This window comes from Myripristis murdjan, chromosome 23 (assembly GCF_902150065.1).
Source record: "Myripristis murdjan chromosome 23, fMyrMur1.1, whole genome shotgun sequence".
In the NCBI taxonomy this organism is placed as follows: Eukaryota; Metazoa; Chordata; class Actinopteri; order Holocentriformes; family Holocentridae; genus Myripristis; species Myripristis murdjan.
In genome coordinates this window covers 10,338,537-10,360,605 of record NC_044002.1, presented here as the reverse complement: position 1 = coordinate 10,360,605, position 22,069 = coordinate 10,338,537, and the positions used below count along the sequence as shown (strand labels likewise).

The following is a 22,069-nucleotide window of genomic DNA, read 5'->3' as shown; positions in this document are numbered from 1 at the left end:
ACCATTCATACATAAAGCAATTCAAAGTGCTTTGTAGAGGCATAGAAATACATTAAGAAAAATAAAACTGAGAAAAGATGAAAGAGATGAAAAGTTTAAAATCAATAAAAGCAGAAAAAATTAAAAACCATAAAGAAAAAAAACAGCAAGAAAAGATTAAAAACAATAAAAGCAAGAAAAAATTACTTTAAGATTACAAAGTGGTAACATATGGTTTATTTATGTTTTGGCCCTGATTTAAATGAGCCCACTGTTGTAGCAGTCTTTAGGTATTCAGGGAGCAGAGGAACTAAAAGCTGTTTTACCTGGTTTGGTTTGGATTCTGGGAAACACTGAGCAAACCTGAGGGCTCTGAATGCCCCATTAGGTACAAACAAATCAGAGATGTATGTAGGCCCAAGACCATTTAGTGCTTTGTAGACAAGTAATACAATTTCAAAGTGTATTCTTTGAAGCCGGTGCAGTGATTTGAGAGTTGGTATGATGTGCTTCATTTTCTTGGTGTTAGTGATTAAAGGGTTGATTGAGTGAGGACCCTCTAAACTCAACTGATGAATTTGGAATAAGCACATAATTATGATGGTGGAGTGTTTCTCCTTGTCAGGCCAGCTCAATCATTTTATTCCCCTTTTTTTCACATTTATTCCACATTTTTGCCAGTTAAGTCTAAATGCTCCTCGGATCCATCGGCCATCTACAGTTTTTCATTGTGCACCTTTTATTGGAAATTTAGAGAAAAAAAAGAGAGAGAACAAACAAAGTATAAGCAGATTCCTCTTCTCGTCTTGTGTTCATTGTGAAAGGTTCCACAATCTGTCACTGATCATTTGTTCTCTGTAATAGATATGATTTAAAACCTAGTGAAGTACAATACTCAAGCAAAAATGTACTTAAGTAAAAGTAAAATTATTGACTTTAAACAATACTTAAAAAAGTACAGAAACAGCTACTCAGTTTTACAGTAGTGGGTAAATATAATTAGCTACTTCCACCTATGTAAACAAGAATTATGTAAATAAAAATTTTGCCTTTTCTTTTCACCTTATATTGCACACACATATGGTTGTTCACACACACACACACACACACACACACACACACACACTGCCAAAGGCGTAAATACGCAGACACAACATAAGTGCCCGACAACAATAGCAACAATACTTGCAAAAACAAAATGCACAGGAAGCGCTGAAACATGAGGGTACCCCTATATCCCACACATATATGCCCATGTGCACGCACACACACAGACACACACTCTCTCTTTTGCTCTCTGTCTCTGTCTTACACATACACACACACAAGAAGTGTCAAGACCCACACCCCATTTATACCAGGTTCTTTGTCCAGTTCTCAGGTTGTTTTCTCACGATGTTTTGAGGAGTGTGAGCTGACACATTAGCACTCCTGTTTATCAAAGCTTTTATCACCTCACCGCTGCACTCAGTCACACCTCGAGAGGAAGCAGAAGGTGCCCACTCAGTCACACACACGCACATGCACACGCACACACCTGCAGGAGCTAGAGAGGTCGCGAGTTGGGGGAATGTTGCCGACCTGCCTTGCCGATGTGAATGACTTTACCAGAGACAGGATCTGTCCCAGACTACACAGGTTAACTGCCAGCATGTGTTTTCTTAACTGGCAGGTTTCATCTGGATAAGTCAAAAACAAAGTCAAAAACTATACTCCCTAAGGGAAAATCGTGTCTAGTAATTTGTGTCAAATATTCCTTATAACTCTGATTCATAATATCACACAACAGACAGAAACTCTTAGTGTTTTCCCTCTCCTCATGTCTTTCCTGGTATAGGAGCTTATTAATTCATTTCAAGTTTTCTTTGCAAAAACCTTCCTACCCAAGCCTCTTTATAGGTAAGAAGTTCAGTATGTTGGAGGGTGAGCTGGTGAATATTTGTTAATGTGGGTGACAACACCTCTGAGTGAAGAGAGGGAGAGAGCGAGAGAGCGAGAGAGAGAGAGAGCATGATAACCTGGCTGTAGGGGAATTAGAATGAGGGAAATGAGGAATGAATGATTTGAAAAAAGAGAGGAAGAGACTATAAAAACCTGTGCACAGAATGCTTCCTATCCACTACACCGGTTCAGTATTGCTCTCAAGTCATCCCTCCCCCCCTCTCTCTCAGCTGCTCTTCCTCCCCTCCCCTGCCGTGGATGGTTTAGCACACTCTCTCTCTCTCTCTCTGTCTCTCTCTCTCTCCCTCCCTCATTCTCTCTCTCTGTCTCTCTCTCTCTGTCTCTCTCTCTCCCTCTCGCAGTCTGGTGGAGCCGCACACAAGGATTAGAGGGTTGCTGCGAGTGTCTGCTCAAAGAAGGAAAGAGAGAGAAAGAGAAGAAGACAGAGGAAGAGATAAGAAAGAAAGAAAGAAGAAATCTCTTGAAAGGATAGCCCTACTGTTCTGGATAAGTGAGCTGATTTAAGTTTTCTTGCATAGGCGCTGCTTTCTGATCTCACGCACACCAAGCCAGCACCCCTCATTGCTGAGGCTTCACCTGGGGGAGGACACATACATGAGCCAAAGGACTATATAGGCTGGACGTCCACACAGGGAGCCATGTGAGTGCCCCACCACCCCCCACTTCGCACCACAGAAGTCCCCCCCACAACCTGCACTCTGATCTGGGGAGCACAACCAGGATTTTCTCCCCCCCACAAGGAGCCTCCACTTCCAGTGCCTGTGTGGATCTTCACTCCCAGGGAGGGGACTCTCTGGGCTCGGCGTACCCCAGCGCTTGACCACTCATCTTGGGGCACTGGTCGGGGTGTGAGTGCCCCCCTGGTCTGGAGGGCCAGCCAGCCAGCACTCCAGCACCATGGATTACCTGTTTGGGATTGTAGTGCTGCTGTGCGGGGCAGTGCAGGCAGGAAGGGGAGGGGAGCCCAAGCATAACGTACCCAGGCTAAAGCTCTCGTACAAGGGTAAGCCCATTCTCTGTTCTGCCCTGACTCTGGTGCCAGGATTTGTGGGACTGTGGTGGTTGCCGGCGCTTTTAATTTAAATCAGCTCGTTTTGTAGATGTTTTATTTTTTTTTCTTTTAAATTTGTGGACACTCATGATCTTTGCATCCATCCTCTTTGATATTTAGTATCTCTATTTCTGGGGATCTATTTCTGCCGCTCTTGGTCACCACACAGTGTCTACCTCTTTCGTTCACCTTTTTCTGTGTATATTCCTCTCTCCCATAAACTCACTCCTTCCTCCTGACTTACTCTCCCCCTGTCTGTCAGAATTCACTATTCTTCTTCTTACAAATAGTCAGATTGCTTCCATATGCTGAGGAAGGGCCGTTGCCTGAAGTTAAATGTATGTATTGGCCCCTGTACCAATTTTCCCCTTGTGCTGTCCCCTTCTGCTAGTACTATACAGCCCTGTTAAGTGCTCTGAACAGGCAGTAGAGCCTCTGTTTTAATGGCTTCTGTCCCAAAAACTCCAAAAAAAGGGGGGGGAAATCGGCTTCTGTCATGACACAGAGCCTTTCTTTAAGGGGCTGTGCAGGTTTCCTCCGTTCTTGTTACTGTATCTCCAAATGGATCTAGCAGTTAAAGAGTTCTGGTTTTGTTTAAAGGGAGAACTGTATATCCTTAGTGATTTAATGCACGTGCATTAAGGGGATATTTGTGATAGGTTTTACTAGCAGAGAATGAGAGGGAGTTTTGTGTGCTTTTTATATAATGCACGTGTAAGTTTTTGACGTATACAGCAAACATGTTATTCTCTCTCCTTCTGTGTTATTTTGAGGGGAGACTGCGGAGCGCCGGCTCTTCCTCCTCTCCTCCCTCTCTCCCTCTCTCTCTGTCTCTCTGCCTCTCTCTCTCTCTCTCTCTCTCTCTCTCTCTCTCTGTCTCGCCTCCTCTCTCACACCCTACACTAAATCAGGCTCTTTGTAATAGCAGACTTTTCATCTCAGCTAGAAATAACTGGCAACATTTTTGGCATATTTTGGGAGGGTTTTTCTGCTTTTTAATGTCGGTGAGAGAGGCTATTGTGGTTCTTTGTCCTAAAACATGACCGAAAGTATATGGCTGAGAGTGTGGTCTCTCAATTCTTTATTTTCGTCCCATTTTTCTCATAAAGTATGCCCTCTGAAAATTTATGAACAGGCCTATTTGCCTCCCTTATGCGGCTGAAAACAAGGTTATGTGGGTAAAAGTCCCCTTGTCTGTTTGACTGTCACCCAGAGCTTGAAATGATGTAAAACATCATTTCAGTCCATGGGGAAAAGAGAATTTCAGTCTTGAAGGTGGTGAAAATGTGCATCACTGAAATCATTTCCTATCTTAAGCCAAAATGTTTGGTGGAACTTGTGATTAGAGGCCTAGTGTATGACATGTTTCATTCTTAATGCGGATCACAAGCTATAATTTTAGTTTGGAGTTTTTTCATATATCACCCCTTTACACTTATAAGCACATGGTGATGATCGTGTTAGATTGTGGAGTGAGGATGTATTGATGGTGCATCTTAAAGTTGAATAAACTAGTGTAGTGTGCCAGTGTTTTGCCCAGTGGGGATGATTTAAAGTGGTAAGATATAAGATGTTCAGTTGCGATGACAAGCATTTACTGCCACAACAAAAAATGTATCACCACAAAAAGAACCCCAAACTTACCTGTTACAAATCATACATCCCCTGGGCTCCATCATAACATTTCACCCACAATCCAGCCCCAAGGCATGATAAGAAAATCTCAGCCCTTCGTCACATAAAGCCATCTGTCTAAGGAATGTGAGCTCAGTTCCTCCCTGAACTCGTCTCTGATGCCGTTCACTTTCCACTTTGGCAATTTAACATGTTGCTGACAACACTGTAGACAAGAAATATGTCATCAAGCATCAAAGTCCACACTGACTGTGTGAGTGATGGATATGCGTCATCCGACCAGCCCAGGCTAGTAGTCTGTTTGAGAAAGGGTAGCCTTCTCTGCCTGTCATGATAGATGTACTTTTGTGGATATGCAGTTATTTGCACTGAAGTACATGAAAGGCTCCTTGTTTTCATGTGTATGTGAGTGTGTGTCTGTGTGTGTGAATGTTCTTGCCACGTCTTGGTGTGAGGACTCAACACCCTCTCTTGTGATTTCCTCCCCTTAGACTGAAAGTGGTGTCTGCATGTGTGTGTTTGTGTGCTAGCGAGGCGAAATGTGTCAGATCTGACGTGCACTGGGATAATTAGACACCTGCTTTTGTGCATGTATACATGTGTATATGCGTGTGCGCGTGTATATATGCACAAGCGCACGTATCCGCGCCTGTTATTATACAGTATTTGTGCGCGTATGTGGATTTGCATGCAGCCTTCTGTGAGCTTTTGAATCAGTGTTCCTGCAAATATGTGTGATGGCACACTGCTGTTTGCGAGCACTGCTGTGTATATATGCATCATTGTGTGAGCAAGTGTGCGGCGTGCCAGTGTCTTTGTGCGTTAACGCTTGCCAGTGTCTGCATTTGTGTCTCGGCGCTAGAGGGGCCCACAGGTGTTTGATGGCTCTCTTGATGCCTGTCAAGGGACGGTCTCTGTTAACACCCACACACAGGCGGATGGAGGGAGGAAGGGAAGGATGGAGGCACGGTGGGAGCGATGGTGAGAGGGAGGAGATTTGCTTTAATGAAGGAAAAGCTGGCAGACATACAGTAGACTAGGCAGAAGGAAGGGAGGCTGGTCGTTAAGTGAAGTGTCACTCATCCCCTCTCCCTCTGCGAAGCCGGCATAGTAATTAAGTCAAATAAACGACAAGGAGAAATCCTCCTGGGAAGGACAGTCAAGCAAGCGCCGAGCAACTGAGCGAGCAAGGCCCTTGAGTAGGACAATCACACGAGCGCAGAGCGAGTGAGCGGATGAGGCCGTCGAGTCGGACAACCGCAAGAGCACACATACACGCAAGGGCCCGCGATTTAGGCAGTCAAATGAACACCAAACGTCAGAGCAGGGTCCCATGAAATGATTCTCAAATGAGCACAGAAGACGCCCCTCCAGGGACACATCGTCAGACAAGCGCAAAGTGAGCAATTTTCCTCTGCTGGAAAGGACAGCCAAACGACTGCAGAGCGAGCAGTTTGGTTAAGGGGACCGAGGAATGGAGGCAGGTAGATAGAATGACCTCTCAGGGGACGGCTGGCGCGGCAAGTGCAGAGTAAATGATTTCCCAGTGGGGTCAGTTAGTAATTCAAAAAGAAGGATCTGGCTTCACAGGGACAGAACGATGATCACAGAGTTAATGATTTTCCCTCCACTTTGAGGCTAAAGTCGCTCTCGCTTCCCTCGCCTTGACAAGTGGCATAAGGAGTGAAAGAGACATTTAAGGTGAAACTTTAGTGTAAGTTAAAATGATCTTATTTTACAGCAGTGGTTCTAAGCTTATTGATACTGTTTAATGTTAAAAGCCTATTCATTGCACCAACAAATGAAAATCAATATTGTGACCAGTAAATATACCAAAACACAGGAAATGTGATTCCCTACTTAAAGCAAAGGACCATTACTTTGACCACCATATAGAAATCATTATTTTAGATGCTGATGTTTTTATATAGCACAGCCTCAGCTATCTGATTTCCTTTTGAAAACACATGTCACCATGATGACTACCGCAGTACAGCAGGCATATGAGGCTACAGGGACAAAAAAGCGATACACTTCCATGGATCGATGCATACCTGCACACAACCACATACCTGAACATGACCCCTGCACAGCACGCAGCCACCAAGCAGCCATCAGGAGAAACGCTGACCCCTAAAGTTCGAGTGATGCATGTACAGCACGCCCTGAAATCAAAGACAGTGTGGGAGAGGGCCGTGGGACTGTAAAAGTTGACCCTATTGTGAGCCTTAAAAAAGAGCCAGCGAGCCAACGGCGGCGCATCAGAACTTAAGAGGCCTCGTTAAACAACCTGATAATTACCCTCGGCCGGGTAATTATGGAGCCTATAACCTCTTAATGTTGTCCCAGCCGCCCCATGCCGGCTGAATGGGTGGAACTGAGGAAGAAAGAGAGAGCAAGACTGAGAGAGAGACAAGGAATTTGGAATTGGCTTACAACCCTTCAAAATAGACACTTGGTGTGGAACCACAACGCAGTCTGGACTGCGCCCCATAATAAGCCTGTCTCTACGTATTTGTGTGTGGGTGTGTGTGTGTGTGTGTGTGTGTGTGTCCCTGCCTTTGAATATACTATATGTGTTGCATGTGCAGCGGTGCATCAGCGTATCTTCTATGCATACTTTTTTTTTTATGTCTGCATGTATCTTACAACATAGTACCCCCTATCTCTCTTTCTCTCTCTCTCTCTCGCTCTCTCTCTCCTCCTCCCCCTCCTCCTCCTCCTCCTCTCTGTCCGTTCTGTGGGCTGGGGCTGACAGAGCGGATGTAGATAATTACAAGGTGTTCTCCCAACGTGCCAATACTGGAGATGTCTGCCTTCATCCCGCTCTCTCTCTCTTTCTGTCACTCTCTTTCGAACTCTCTCGTTCTCTTTTTCCTCCCCTCTCTCCCCCCTCTCTTGCTTCTCATGGAACCACAACACCACAGACCTTAAGTACAGTCTCCATGTAGGCTCTATGTTTGTGCGTGCACATGTGTGTGTCAGTGTCTGTGTGTGTGTGTGTGTGTGTTTGTATTTTCTTTGCTTGTCTCCTTTTCCTTTCTCTTTGATTGCGGCTCAGTTGATACATATCTTTTGGCTATCCCTCTCTTCAACTCAGTCTGTTTGGATACACACACCCACCCACACACACACACACACACACGCACACACACTGGATGTACCCGCATCTCTTTCCTCCCACAAGAAGGCTGCATTCCACTACCATGTCTTGTCCAGTAACCCATGTTTTGCAGTGACTTGCGTTTCAACTATGCCCCTATCCCACCCAGAATATATTGCATTACAATACACTGACTAACATATATGAGTGTTGGGCAAACCCACCATCCTACTCCGCAAGTTGATTGATGGCATAGTAAAGTTTATTCTGTGTGAGTTTTGTGAGTGTGAGTGTGTGTGTATGTGTGTTTGCATATGCGAGTGTGTATGCATGTGTGTGCGCACACCCCTGTCTGCTTACATGTTTTTGCTGACACGCAGCGCCCCGCAAGTAATTATGCAGTGACACCACTGCATTTGCAAAACAAAAAGCCATTCATCAAGTCACTGAAAAATATGTCGTATGTTTTTGTTGCAGTTTTAAGCCTGCATATGAATCCAAGGGGGGGAAGACTCTGATTTTAATAGCATCGTGGATGACGTGTATTACCAAAAATATTTTTTTGCACGATTTAAATCGATGCTGAAACAAAGAAGAGTGATTAGAGTTGTTGCAATAAGTTTGCTACCATCATCTACTGTGCAAAAAAGTGTAGCGTAGTTTGCGAGTTTGATGGCCTTTTACTAGCATCTCTATGTAGTTTGCTTTCCAAGTTGATGTGTTTTAGGTAGAATGCCATGCATTTCCAAAGATGGGCTTTTAAGTGTTTATCAATAGTTCCTTAACTACATTGCTGTTCGCCGTAATAGTGTCCGTTAAAATGAAACAGATCATCAGCATCATTGTGGATGTGTGCTCATAAGCTGCAATTGGAGGGGAACATAGGGTAAGCAGTGAGGGTATGTGTGTGTGTGTGTGTGTGTGTGTGTGTGTGTGTGTGTGTATGTGTGTGTGTGTGTGTGTGTGTGTGTGTGTGTGTGTTTGTGTGGGTTTGTGTTTTGTGCACTCTAGTGTATGAAATTGCATACATTTCAGTGTCAGCATGTGTACATTTTTGTGCCTGTGTGTACATAAGTGCTGCATCTGCATGCACAGAAAAATATCCTGTGTCCTGCATACATCTGTGTGTGTTTGTGTGTGTGTGTGTTTGGGGAGCGGGACACTTGTGTTCTAGACGCAAGCTTGGGTTACAGCGTGGTGGAGATTGCTGCACGGTGGGTATGAATGGGTCCTGCCACCTGCTATGTCTTGTCAGTCAGATGGAGAGAGGGAGCACCATTCACTCCGAGCAGAGTCATGTTACAAACGAGGGGAACATCTCCACAGAAAGAGACTGAAGGACAGACGGACAGATAGATTGACAAAGAAAGAGAGACACAAACAAAAGCAAAAACATAGAACATATATTGATTTTTGCACAAAAACTACCTACTTACAGAGGTCCAGTGATTTCCAATAATTGTGGAGATCATTTTATGATTTTAATCCTGTGTGAATTTGCCTTCTCTGTAACTTGCAATGAAGAAATTCTTGCAAGAATTATGTACCATATTCTGGTGAAGTCAGATGTTGCCTAATCCTGTGCACTGTCGTACAATTTCATGTTGCTCCTCTAGTTTCCCTCTTCGTCATGAAAAATTAAAGCAGTCGTGGAATCGGTAGAGAAGTATTTTGTATGCGTTCATGGCAGAAAAAAGTTTTACTTTTCTTAATCAGGAAAGGACAAAGTGTCAAATCTTGACCTCACATTTATATCCAGGGTACTGGTAATTTCAGTGAATGCCATTTTCATTCGTTAATGACCAGAGGTTTCCCTATGTGAATTGAGCTAAAGCGAGCATCTGTATCTGTGCCCGTAGATCTGTTTCCGAGCGTCAGTGCATTTGCATCTACGGCACAGTATGCCCAAGACTTGTTCAGATCTCTAGCCATGCCTTATTAATCTCTAATGAGATGGCAGAGTTGGAGTTGAGCTCCACGGCACAGCTGACAGGCTGCGCGAACAGACAGGGTCTCCAGACATGACCACGCTCGCCACAGCCAAGTTCCTCCTCGAGTCCATCCATCAAACTGCCTCATGATAGCACTATCTCTCCCCTTCAGCGCGGCTTTGTGGCTGCGGGGATGGGACGTTGTGATTTTGTGTGTGTGCTTCCCTCTGCAGATCTGTGCCTGTGTATGCGTCTAAGTGTGTTTGCTCATATTCAAAAAAGTTGGATGAGTCCTGTGTGTATTTGCATGCAAAAGTGTAGATTTGCAAGCGCGCGTGTGTGTGTGTGTGTGTGTGTGTGTGTGTGTGTGTGTTTTCTTGAGAGTAATCAGAACCAGAGACAGAGCAGCCTGGTTATACCGAGAGCATTTAGTGGTGTGTGAGTGGGCCTCTTGCCGTCTGTGGTCGCAGGGCTGGTGGAAAACCTCTCTCTGTGGTCCAGCCGTCCAATGACAGCAGGAGACACACACTAATGAAACGGTTCCATATTTTAAAGCTTTTGTTGTATGTGTGCGCGTTTTTCTTTTTCTGTTTTCTTTTTTTTTTTTTCATTCTCTGTGCTTGTGTTTCTGCTTAGCTCGCCATTACTGTCTTAACTCTCGTAGTTTCTCATTTTTCTCCTCTGTCCACTTCTCTCTCTGTTTTTCTTTTCCTCCGTCAGTTTTATATTGTTCCCCTTTCTCATTCTGCCCATCTCTCTTTCTCTCTCTTTCTGTCTTTCCCACTGTGGATTAAGGCAGAACAAAAATGTTGTGTGGTGACTCGGAAATCTAGTATTTGGGTAGAGAGATGGATGGTGCTGTACGGTGAAATTGAACTCATATTTAGACCACTCATATAGATGACTTGTGGTTTGGGATGTGGTTTTGCTTTCTCTTGTTAGTCCCTCTGATTCACATCCTATGGTTGAGCACAGGGCCACTCTCAGAGCAGAGTTGTCATCATACAGAATATGGTATTAAATTGTCTCTTAAGATGGAATACATGCCTATGAGTTACAGCCATGAGTCACTTCAGTTAAAAAATAGTGTGCGTTCATTTCAAGCTGTAGGAGAGAAGGAGTCAGACACAACTCACTCTTTCTTTCACTCACTTCTGAGGTGCATTTCATTATGGATTCAGTGTGAAGCCACTTACACGTTTACATTGGGCATGAATAATATGAATAATCAACCCACACACACTTTATTCACACACACACACATCCTCCATCTCCTGGTGCTACACACACACAGTACAGTGCTTTTTATTCTCACCCTGTGTCACACAGTTCATGGCACCTCGTGCATGCGGTAGTACATTTCCTGTCGGAGTTGTCCGTCAACCAAACCTGAATGAGAAATCCCATGGCCCAGGTTGTGTTATACAGATGGTTACCATGGAGACCAACCCACACCTGCAACTGTGCTTAGAAAAGGAGACAGAGAGAAAGGGGGGGTGTGAACTTTTGAGGCTTGTGTGGATATCCTTGGGCTCAGGATAACATTTGAACACTTTGTTGAGTAAAGCTCTCAGCAAATTTCCATGGAGTGGCCGCCTCGTCTTTTTTTTTTTTTTTTTTCTGACACCTGTGTTGTGTGGTGGAGGCCGGCGCGAGAGCAGCGAAATCTGCACCGCGCCACACACAGAGAAAAGAGGACACGTTCGGAGGCAGGGTTAGAAAAGAGAGAGGTTTACATGCCAAACCAAACCGTTGGAGATATTACAGTGCGTCTTTACTGTTCTGAAGCTGGCCTTGTATTTGAAAGATAAACATTTGTACTTGGCTGAGCCAGTTCTTTTTCAGCTGTCGTTTTCCTTTCAAATTATGTCTTTCTTCCTGCCTGACAATTTAGATGTCCACTTGCTGTTACTCTTTTGTACCACACAGATTGACACACACACATGTGACCAATAGGGATGCAACTAAACATTATTTTCATTATTGATTTTTTTTTCAAATAATAAATGGTTAATCCTTTCATCTATTATGTCATGATTCATCATATCTATCACAAGTTACAGATGTACCCAACATGATGTCTTAAAATTGCACACTTAGTATGATCGGCAGACGATCTGAATTATTCCTTTAATACTGAGTTGAAACAGAAAAAAAGCAAGCAAAGCTTACCATTTATGAAACTATACCCAGCACATTTGGTGTTTTTCTTTGATAAAACAACAAAAAAAAGTATGTGATTATCAAAATTACAGTCTTCTTGACATTCTATGTCAACTGACTAATCGATTAATGCACTAATCATTTCAGGACCAATGTCTATGCATTTGCACAATAACTCACACTTGCACACTGAAAAGCAGAGAAAAACACCCTTTGGGTCTGAGTAATGCACCGTCTGCCAGCAGCAGGAGAAAAAGGAGGCAATATCAAAGGACAGGAAATGAACAAGTTAAATGTCATTTAAACACCTGCTTATACATATTGAAAACATCTTTCTTGTAAAACCTTAACTGTATATACGAACACATGAAACACTTGAAAGGTGTTACATTAGTTTAATGGAATATTACCCATCTGTTAAGTCACAGTCGAGTGTTTTCCTCCGTCGGGCAAAGGCTTTTATGTTTTGTGTCACTCAAACATACACATACACAAATGCTCAAACACACATACACACACAAACTCAGATAAACATAATTTAATGCCCTGTCGCCTTTCTTTCATGCAGTTTCATTATTCTGCTATTGCGTGGCGCGTAGGCGTCTAAAACGCCTGTCTGTTTGGAGAATGGGGGAGTGAAGTGCACTCCACAGACAATTGCACTTGAGTTTTGAATGTGGCTCTCTTTTTTTCTGGGGGCTTTTTAAGACAAGAGCCAGGTTATTTCCATAATGGTGTATGACAGAGGGACAGATGATAATTTATTTGAATGAATTTCTTGTGTTTGCCTGTTACAAGGGCTGTCCTTGAATATGCACCCTGTATGTATGGGGTGAACATAAAGATGCACATGTACATAAGCACCCTCATAGCACATAGATGTACAGAATGAACACACAAACAGCAAGTGTGTGTGTGTGTGCGTGTGTATGTGTGTGTGTGTGTGTGTGTGTGTGTGTGTGTGGGCATGTTTCCATATGTGCCCAGGTGTGCGAGTCTTTATGCGCGCACTTTTGTGCTTGAAAGCGAGAAAGTGTGAGTGAAGGACGGCAGGCAGACAGAGGTTGTGTATAACAAGAAGGTCTGTGTGCTGCTGGAGGGAGGGGGGGGGGGCAGGGGAGACTGAGCAGACTGTGTGTAGTGATGAGCGTGTGTGTATTTGTGAGGTGTGTGAGGTGAATGGAATGTGAATTCATGCACGCAAGTATATATACATATATATACACACACACATATACATATGTTTAAATTTGTATGTTTGTGTGTCCAGTGTTTAGTGTAAGCTGAATGTGTGTGGTGAGTGGTGTGTGTGCCTGCGTTTGCATGTGTGTGTGTGTGTGTGTGTGTCAGGGGGTACAGGGACAGGGAGTGTGTGAGAGGTGGAAGCTGCTGAGTGCGCTCACTGTTCCACCGGTTCGTGCTGCCTAAGCAGAAATACTGATTGGATTACAACTTGGTCTGGGAAGTGGTGTGTGTAAGTGTGTGTGTGTGTGTGTGTGTGTGTATGTGTGCACAGGGAGACTTGATGCGGTGCAAACATTTAGTTCAGTATTAATATATGCGTGTCGTAGTTTGAGGGTGTGGTGAATGTGCTTGTTTGCATTTTAAAGCCAGAGCGAGGCAGTTGTGCTCTACCAGGGAATTCATGTACAACCTGCTTTGCGTGCAAGTGTGTGTGTGTGTTTGTGTGTGTGTGTGGGTGAGGGGTATCAGTGTGTGTGTACACATACATGTCTTGTGTTTGCATATACATTTGCAGTGACTATGTATGCAGCGTCCTTGTTTGCTGACTATATTCTGTATGAGCGGTGCTGTCGGCTCTCCGTGTGCATGTTCGTTTCCAAACGAGCGTGTCTCTGTTTTAGTTGGAGGTCCTTAGGTCCTCACGCCCCAGTTCCCTCGATTCTCTAAACCACAGTAGATCCCAGTGCAGATAAAGCCTCCCTGTGTATATTTGTGTGTGCATTTGTGTGTGTGCGTAGGCCACCTTGTCTTTGTCAGAGATCGCCATGTGTTGAAGTATGTGCGTGTGTTTTCTCTTCGCCCCATCTGGGGGAAACCTTTCGTGACGGACCTCGGTGGCTGCCATTTCGGATCACATTCCTGGCTCCCGGGTCCGGCTCCAGCCTCTCACTTTAGAGACGATCCGGGTCGTCACATCCAGAGCCAAAATGGCACTGAGGACGACTTGAGAAAAACCTCTCCTAACCAGAAACAGAGAGGACAGGGGAAAGTGTTTGCTTCGCAGCCTCTGGTTTGCTCATTTTTCATTCTCTGTTTCTCTTTCAGTCTTACCATCTGACAATCTTTTTTTCTCTGCTTTTATTCTCAACAGCTTTCAATACACTATGAGGTCTAAATGTTATAAAGTCTAAAACCATTTCTTTTTCCATTTCATTCCCGTTTTTATGCCTACTTTGGCCTCCTGCCACGTCCATTTCTTTTTCCTTTACTTCATAGTTGAAACATAAGAAGACTTTCTCCAGCATCCTTTCGACTGGAAATCGCATTTCCTTACTTGCCCTCTCGAACTCATTTCCTGGCCATGGGATGTCATGTCTGATTGGTCAGTTGAGCACAAAGGCTTATCTGATTGGCTGCCCCATGATAACAAAATAGCTGAGAGCCACTGACAGCACCTTTTAGCTTTGTGGATCAGCACAGCGAATTGCCTGCTGGTCAATGTGCTTGCAGAGATGACCATGTATATAATATGTACATGCCAGTGTGCTAGCATGCATGGAATGACCTGTATAAATTGTCACACCCATATAAACCTATGCGGATAAACAGCACTATGCATTCGTCGGCCCACACCCACCTTCTCCGTTTCCAATTTCGCCTAAACCAAAATCCAACCGACGCAGATGAGCTGCAGTCGTCTTTATTAGGTGACAGCCGCTCCCTCTCGCAGTCCTCATCCACCCCACCCGTCCTTGATACAGAGAAAAGGTTGACACATCACTTCGTTCTTTCATCCCTCCATCTATCCCCTCTTTTTTCAGCCCATGATCTTACCTGGTGTGAGCGGGCCCAGATGGCTCCTATAGCAGCCCGTCAATCAAACCTGTGGGGGGAGAGCAGGGAGATCACAGTTCACTGGCCTGTGTGTGTGTGTGTGTGTGAGAGACTGTGTAAATGTTTATGCGCTTGTCTGCTTTTCAGTATAAATCATTGTGTCTCCGCGTACGTACATGCCATGTGATCATGTGTTGGACATAGATGATGATGGATGATGTTGTACGATGGTGGTGCTGATACTCATAGTTTATCGTGGTGCCAATGTAAAGCACATGTCGACTATCTTATAGCCTAAATAAAGGCAGATGGTCGCAGCCTGGGGTGAATTCATTCTCAATTCAAAATGTGAATCACTATTATTCTTATTTTAGGAGTTTAAGCTGTTCAGACCAGCCTATAGTAAGAAAAAAGGCTCCTGTTGACACTAGTTATGAAAGTCAAATGTGTGATCTTTTGGTCTCAGCCACTGCCTTACCAAACCCTGTTGCTATTCAGTGGTTAATGATATAGCAGCCTTCCTCAGTATTATTCTTGAATTTCACTAAAGAGAGATTCTTTTCAAATTATGGCTCTTAAAGAAAAACACACATCCTGAATAGGTTAACTTGAGAATGGAAGCAGCCCCTTGTTGCAATGTAACAAAATATGGGTGGCTGAAATCCACTCGTGCACACTAGCTAAAAAAGATGGATTGTGTGCATTTTGCACTGTGACTTTGTAAGGATATTATGATACACAGACTAGTGAACCTGCTTGAACTTTAGCATATTGGGCACGCTCAAATTGTGCACATATTAATATTTACATGTAAGTGTATAGGTTAACTAGGTCTAGGTAGTGGGTGTTTTTTGTTAATATAATACTGAAGTATATCTCTGTGGTGTCTTTTCTGGGTTAATGGTGCTCATCTTTGCTAATTAAAGTTTAACTGCATTTGTCAGAGGTGAGTGGCTATTGTGTAGCCCGAGTTTAAAAATGTGTGATGCAGAAAGACCTGCAGTGGTTTTCTCAATGAATCATTTGTTACCGAGCACGCTGTAGTACTGTTGTACTTTCAGTACACCTGGATAGGGCACCGCTTTGAAGCGCATGTACAGTCATACTCACTTTTATGTTAATTCACATAATAACCAACATACGGCTAAATGCCACAGACACGCACAAAGTGTCCCCCCCCGGCCCTGACTCCATATGAATTATTCAAACAATCACACGGCTGAACAGTCTGAACTGTGTCTTCTGATTGGGTCATGCTGTGTTCACCTCGGCAGTCTCACGCCATATGTGACTGACGTGTGTCTGCATATAAGTGTGCACATGTGTGTGTCTATGTCATAGTATAGAATAGAGGCAAAACTGAAAGCAGTGTCTAATTTCATAGAATCACACATTCTTTACGAGGGAGGCACCTTTTGTTTTCTTTGTTTCTTTGTTTGGATTAGGACAAAACCAGCAGTTTATTTTTCTCCGTTCATAAAGTCCAGCACTAACATACTTTTGTATTAAACTGTTTGATATAGTAGTCTTTCCTGGACATTTTATAAATAATGAAAGAACACCCCAAAATATTTTTTAACTTTTTTGTTTTTCACAAGGTGCTGCCAATTTCTTTTATTGTTTGTTATTACATCTTCGGCCCCTTGGAAGCTGTTTGCAGAACTTCCACACTGTAGACATTTTCTATATTTCCTGCATCTTCAGTGTAAATTCAACGCAGTGTTCACTAACCCACATAAATAGCTAGCCCCTATGTTCATTTTCCTTTACCCGATAAGTTGAAGCAGTTGGCTGTTAAAATAATATTACTTCTGGCTGTGATATTCAAATTCTAGCTAAACCTATGTTGACTGTTTATCATTTTGCAAATGCATTACAGTTCTTGACACGAGAGGATCTCGCAATTAAAAGGCTGAATTTAAGTACAAGCTCATTGATTACCCCAGTGCTATGCAATACGTGTAGTTTTAGTTCAGTGTCTTTGAGAAGTGCTTTTGTATGTCTGCTATACTGTGTGATTGTGTGATACTTTGCTCGTCTTTCTCTTTATCTGCTTTTAAATCTTTCCATGTGTTCATAAATCAACACTCACTCTGTGGTCTCCTCCTTCTCTTCCAGAGATGTTAGAGTCCAGTAACCTCATAACCTTCAATGGCTTGGCCAACAGCTCAAGCTACGACACTTTCCTATTGGATGAGGAGCGAGGGAGGCTATTGGTTGGAGCCGAGGACCATATCTTCTCATTCGACCTGGTCAACATCAACAGAGACCACAAGCAGGTAGGATTCAAACACACTCAGCTTTAATGACTGAGTGTGTGTTGGTGACTGTGAGTTTCAGTGGAGTTCTGGTTGTCCATATAGTCTGCTGTGGAAAAGATACTGATGGAATGTGGTGAAGGTTTTTACTTGGTTAGGTTTGATTTGCAAGGTGTCCTTTGACCATCTATCTGTTTCTCTCTTCTCTTCTCTTCTCTTCTCTTCTCTTCTCTTCTCTTCTCTTCTCTTCTCTTCTCTTCTCTTCTCTTCTCTTCTCTTCTCTTCTCTTCTCCTCTCTTCTTTCTTCCCTCCCCCGCTGCCTCTCCCTGTTCCCTCTGGAGTCCATTACCCCCTTCTCCATCCCTCCCTCTGTCTCTCCTTGTCCAGACAGGGCTGTTCATAATTCCATTACTCCACCTGGACTAGGTTAACAGTCTTTTTATCTGATTCAAACTGCTATCACAGACACACAAGATTGACACAGACTTGCCTGCAGGCGGCAAAGAGCTGAGCAGAGGAACCAAAGTGCTGAAAAATACATAGTCAATGCAGAGAGAAAGAGAAAGAGAGAGTCTTAGAATTCTTCTTGCCCTTGGCTCGGATGTGTTTTTTTTTTTTCTTTTTCACTCTTTTATTCAGATCTCGCCGTCATTAGAAGATAAGGGCCAAAAAGCAGTGATTAAGCAAATCTAATGTAATTACCCTGAAATGTGCATTGCAGATTCCCCAGAGAGGAAAACTCAGCTGATCTAGAAGGGAGATAAAGTTTAGCAGTGTAATAAGGAATGCGGAGAGTTTGTGTGTGTGAGTGTGTGGGGGAGCGTGTGTGTGTGTGTGTGTGTGTTCCCGCATGCACATGCACTGCATTTGCATGTGTTTTTGTACTCTGAGTATATCCACACCTGTGTGGCCACACACAAAAAAAGTTAACTCAGTGGCGTCCACGCTTTGTGCGCATGGTTATTTCTCAGTCTATTTCAGCTCACACATGCAGACACACTCACGATGCGTTTGCATGTCACACTGGAGGTCACAGATGGACCTCAAGGGCAGGAGACAGGAATCATCTCTCTGACACTGAGTGATATGTCTCCCAAAACAAAAGGTAAAGAAAGGAATAAAATGCAAAGTAAAACCATATGCTGAACTATTTGCTGAAGATAGGAGCTAAAATTTTCAAATGACACACAATAGCCAGAAGCCACATGCAAGATAAATATTTAGGGCAGTATTCCTGCTTATTCCAACACACCCTGTCTGGTTTTACATAAACATAGTAGATTGAATGTTTTCAATTCACCCTCTGACAATGTGCCCACACACACCTGAACCTCCTCGGTTCCACTTTGATGCAATATCTCTTCAGTAAAGAAACAATCCCTCATTCATCATTTGCGCATCACTGACAGTATGACCAGGAATGCAGTGGTAAATAAAGAAACTGGTAAATTGTGAGCCACATTCCCTACGAATTCATAAATTGAACATTTATTATGCAAACAGTTGTAGTTAGTCCAGTCATTCTGCTGGAAGGACACCAATCCTGCTCTCCACTGATTCACTCCATTGACACACTCATCTTCCTCTTACACGGCATGAAAGTTTCTCCTCTCGTGTTCCAGTGAATTCTGACTGTGTCTCTCATTCCCCACAGATTGCGTGGCCTGCAACCCCCTCCAAGAGGGATGAATGCAAGTGGGCAGGGAAAGATCTTGGGGTGAGTTGCCTTGATAATGATGACATCATCGCTTAATTTCTTCCATTCATCTCTCTCTGGGATGTAGCTTATTTTGGTAACATGCAACAATACAGCGTGATCACCTGGATACAGTGCACTAACTATAAATTACATGTCCTGAGTGATGAGCTCTACCCAATGTTGAAAAATGAAATGAGGGAGAATATCAATTAAAGATGAGTATTATTTTATAAGAACTGAGCCTCATTAGCACTGTAGAGGTAAGAGGGTACATTACCTCAGTAGGACATCATGTCTCTGGCATTTGTCCCCTCCTCCACACATACACACGCACGCACACACTCACAAACAGTGTTACACTTGTTAGGTCAGAGTGAGGCGTACACCATGTGTCAGTGGCACAAGGGCAACAACGCTTTACCTCAGCGGTTATTTGCTCACTGTGATCTGCATGCACAGTTTTAAATGGGGAGTGTGTTTATGTGTGTGTTCCAGCATGTGCCTTTGTGTTTTGCTTGCGTGTGTCCACGCGCACATATTTATGTGGGAGTGCACTGTTTGAGCTCTCGTTATCTGGTGCCGACTGTTAGCTCACATGTGCTGCTCGTGCGCAAATTTGCCGAACACGCGTACAACGCCGGCCCTTGTTTGCGCGTGCGAGTGCGTTGCTGTGTGTCATCTTTACATTGCTGTTTGGATTTGGCCCTCCCTGTATTCTATCTGATCTTAATTTCACGGCTGGTTGAGTCTGCAGTGTAGGGCAGAGGAGGGGAGAGGAAGGTTTAGGATTATCCAGAATTACATAGTCTGCTCACTAAATCACAGAGGTTCCACTCGGCTGTAACTTTCTGCCAGCTTTTTGGCTTTAACACACACACACACACACATGCATAGACACTCGCACAAACACAGTCGCAACCACACAACACCCTGAAACGCTCGCGCACTGCGGAAAGGCAATGTGTTTTGGCAGCGCGAAGACACACAAAACACAATGATGAGGTATTTGCGTGCTGTGAAAATGTTTACCCTTGAAAATGAGGCGGTGAGAGGAGAGACGGAGCGCAGCGCGAAGAGGCCTTGATTAGGACATTACTAAAGCATTCAGAGCTCCCAAAGTGATGCATTTCTCCAAACCGCACTTTACAGCCACAGAACAAATGTAACAGCTGCCCCCTCCAAAATGCCTGATGGCTGTATCATTCTCCTTGGCAAGATGAGCGTGTAACATGACTCAGATTGTTGCGTTTGATTCAGCTCACAAAAAAGATTCAGATACAAGTGTGTGGATTTTGGATTTGCGATGAAGCGCCTGAATGAGTCCACGCCTCGTGCCTCGGTGTCATTTCCTGTTATTTGTCCAGCTATGACAGATATCAAAAGGAAAATAATATGGCCAAGGTTATTCTACTTTTTCAACACATTTTCCAGTTTCAATTACAGACCTCATTATAAACTCAAAAATCACTCAACTCATCTAAATATATACAAACCCACACTGAAATCTGTCCACCCATTTCGCCCATGGAAAGTCATCAGTTTTACCCGGTCCAAAGAGAGTCATTAATTTTATCCAATAATGACTCCTTTATCCTCTGTGGGTGTAGTGGTTTTCACATAATAACATGGTTTGTGATCAGGGAAACCATTTTTCACCTGGGGCAAGACAGAGCAGCATGTTTGAGTGACTTTCATAACTACCGTCTGTCAGTGTTTAGGTGCAACCTACCTACCACATAGCTAATGAGTCTAACATGAAGAGTGCCATGTGAAAAGCTAAACAGAGTTGACATAGGGGGGAATTAATGGGAGTGGGTGAAATAAAATGCACATAATAAGAGTGAGAATGATGTAGGGGGGACGTTTGCTTCCACTGTTGGTTCCTCAACAGTAGGAAACACAGAGGGTAAAGTCATTATGCTACACACACCCAGACACTGTTGCACACAAACAAGGTTACTTCAGCTGATGCTCAGATCAGCCGCTAGACGTAATGCAATGAGCGTGCTCTTCCTCTGTGTAACCAGTGATGGTCCTGTGGTTAAACTTTATGAACTTGTTGGAACCGTGGGTTAATGATAACGAGGATGGTTGAAAGAATTTAGGGAGGAGTGCTTGAACGCAGCTCGGTTAGAAACCACGAGCATCGTCCAGCATGATGTTTATTCCACCTTGTAACCAGATATCATCCAGACTGTGTCAGATTTAATCTCAAGAAGACCACTGAAAAGAAGAATGATGTTCTGAATATCAGGAAATTAAATTTCTAGGAAAATATATGCACCATGTGATCCTGGGGTTGATTTTGGATTGAACTGGAAAATGGCGTCACTCCACCCTACATTCAGTGACCCCTTTATATCCATTTATGTCTCACATGAGGGACATCATTGAAGCATCAAACTGAAATGTTTGTGAGATTTAGGGGTTTTCAGACAGGACCAACACATATTGTTGATACAGATGGTCCTTCTGTATTTTCATACTGACCTGCTAAAGAGATATGCATATGTGTGAAGGAAAAGAAGGAGAATTTGTGTGCGCGTGCATGCACGTGTACACTCATGAATGTGTGTTTGTGTGATTGCTTGTGATGTGTGTGCGTTTTCCCTGTGCAGATGTGTGCTTATTTAATAGGTGGACATTCAGGACATGTATTTGGAATTAAGCAAACCCCAGCCTAATGTCTTAAACACATGTGCCCAAAGTCTTCAAGGCTGTTAATAACCCTCCTAGATTAACCAATCCTGTTCATTAGCACTGTAATAAACAGTCTCACAGCACTGGGACTATCAACATGTGCTGGGGATCCAACCAAAACACCCTCAGTAAATCCAAACATATGGATCATTACTGATCTGAGGTGGATTTTCCTGATTCAACTTACAGGTGGGATTTCCTTGAACTTGACTCAGTCTCACAAGTCATTTCCAAAGCAACTGGAAAGTCCCTGCTCTTAAATGGAACTCCTCCAGAGCCTTCTCTCTATAAAAAGTTTTACATTTTATTAAAGGATGAAGCTTTATTCAAACTTTATGGTATGAATAGGTGGTTTTGGGATTATTGCTAACATTTGCAAGCTTTTTCATAAAGAACAAAAGGTTTCAAATGGCTTGTAAAGCAATATTCTACAATGAGCTGGGTAGTACACTTTGTTCAGGAGGATTATTACAAATGCAGACAGACATACACAAATGTATTCAAATCTGTGCCTGCTGCAGATTTATCTAGCAGTTGAATTTTTGATGTGCCTTCTCTCTTTTCTTTTCT

At 43.5% G+C, this 22,069-nt stretch overlaps 1 protein-coding gene across 1 annotated transcript in view; it reads left to right on the top strand.

Moving 5' to 3' along the window:
* The first annotated feature begins 2,251 nt into the window (after positions 1–2,251).
* Positions 2,252–22,069, top strand: part of sema3aa (sema domain, immunoglobulin domain (Ig), short basic domain, secreted, (semaphorin) 3Aa) — a 37,277-nt gene continuing 17,459 nt past the window's right edge. The window contains exons 1-3 of the mRNA XM_030045867.1: positions 2,252–2,944; positions 16,961–17,121; positions 18,755–18,817. Coding sequence (XP_029901727.1) covers positions 2,839–2,944; positions 16,961–17,121; positions 18,755–18,817 — 330 coding nt within the window. The 5' untranslated portion in view covers positions 2,252–2,838. The remainder of the gene's footprint in view (positions 2,945–16,960; positions 17,122–18,754; positions 18,818–22,069) is intronic.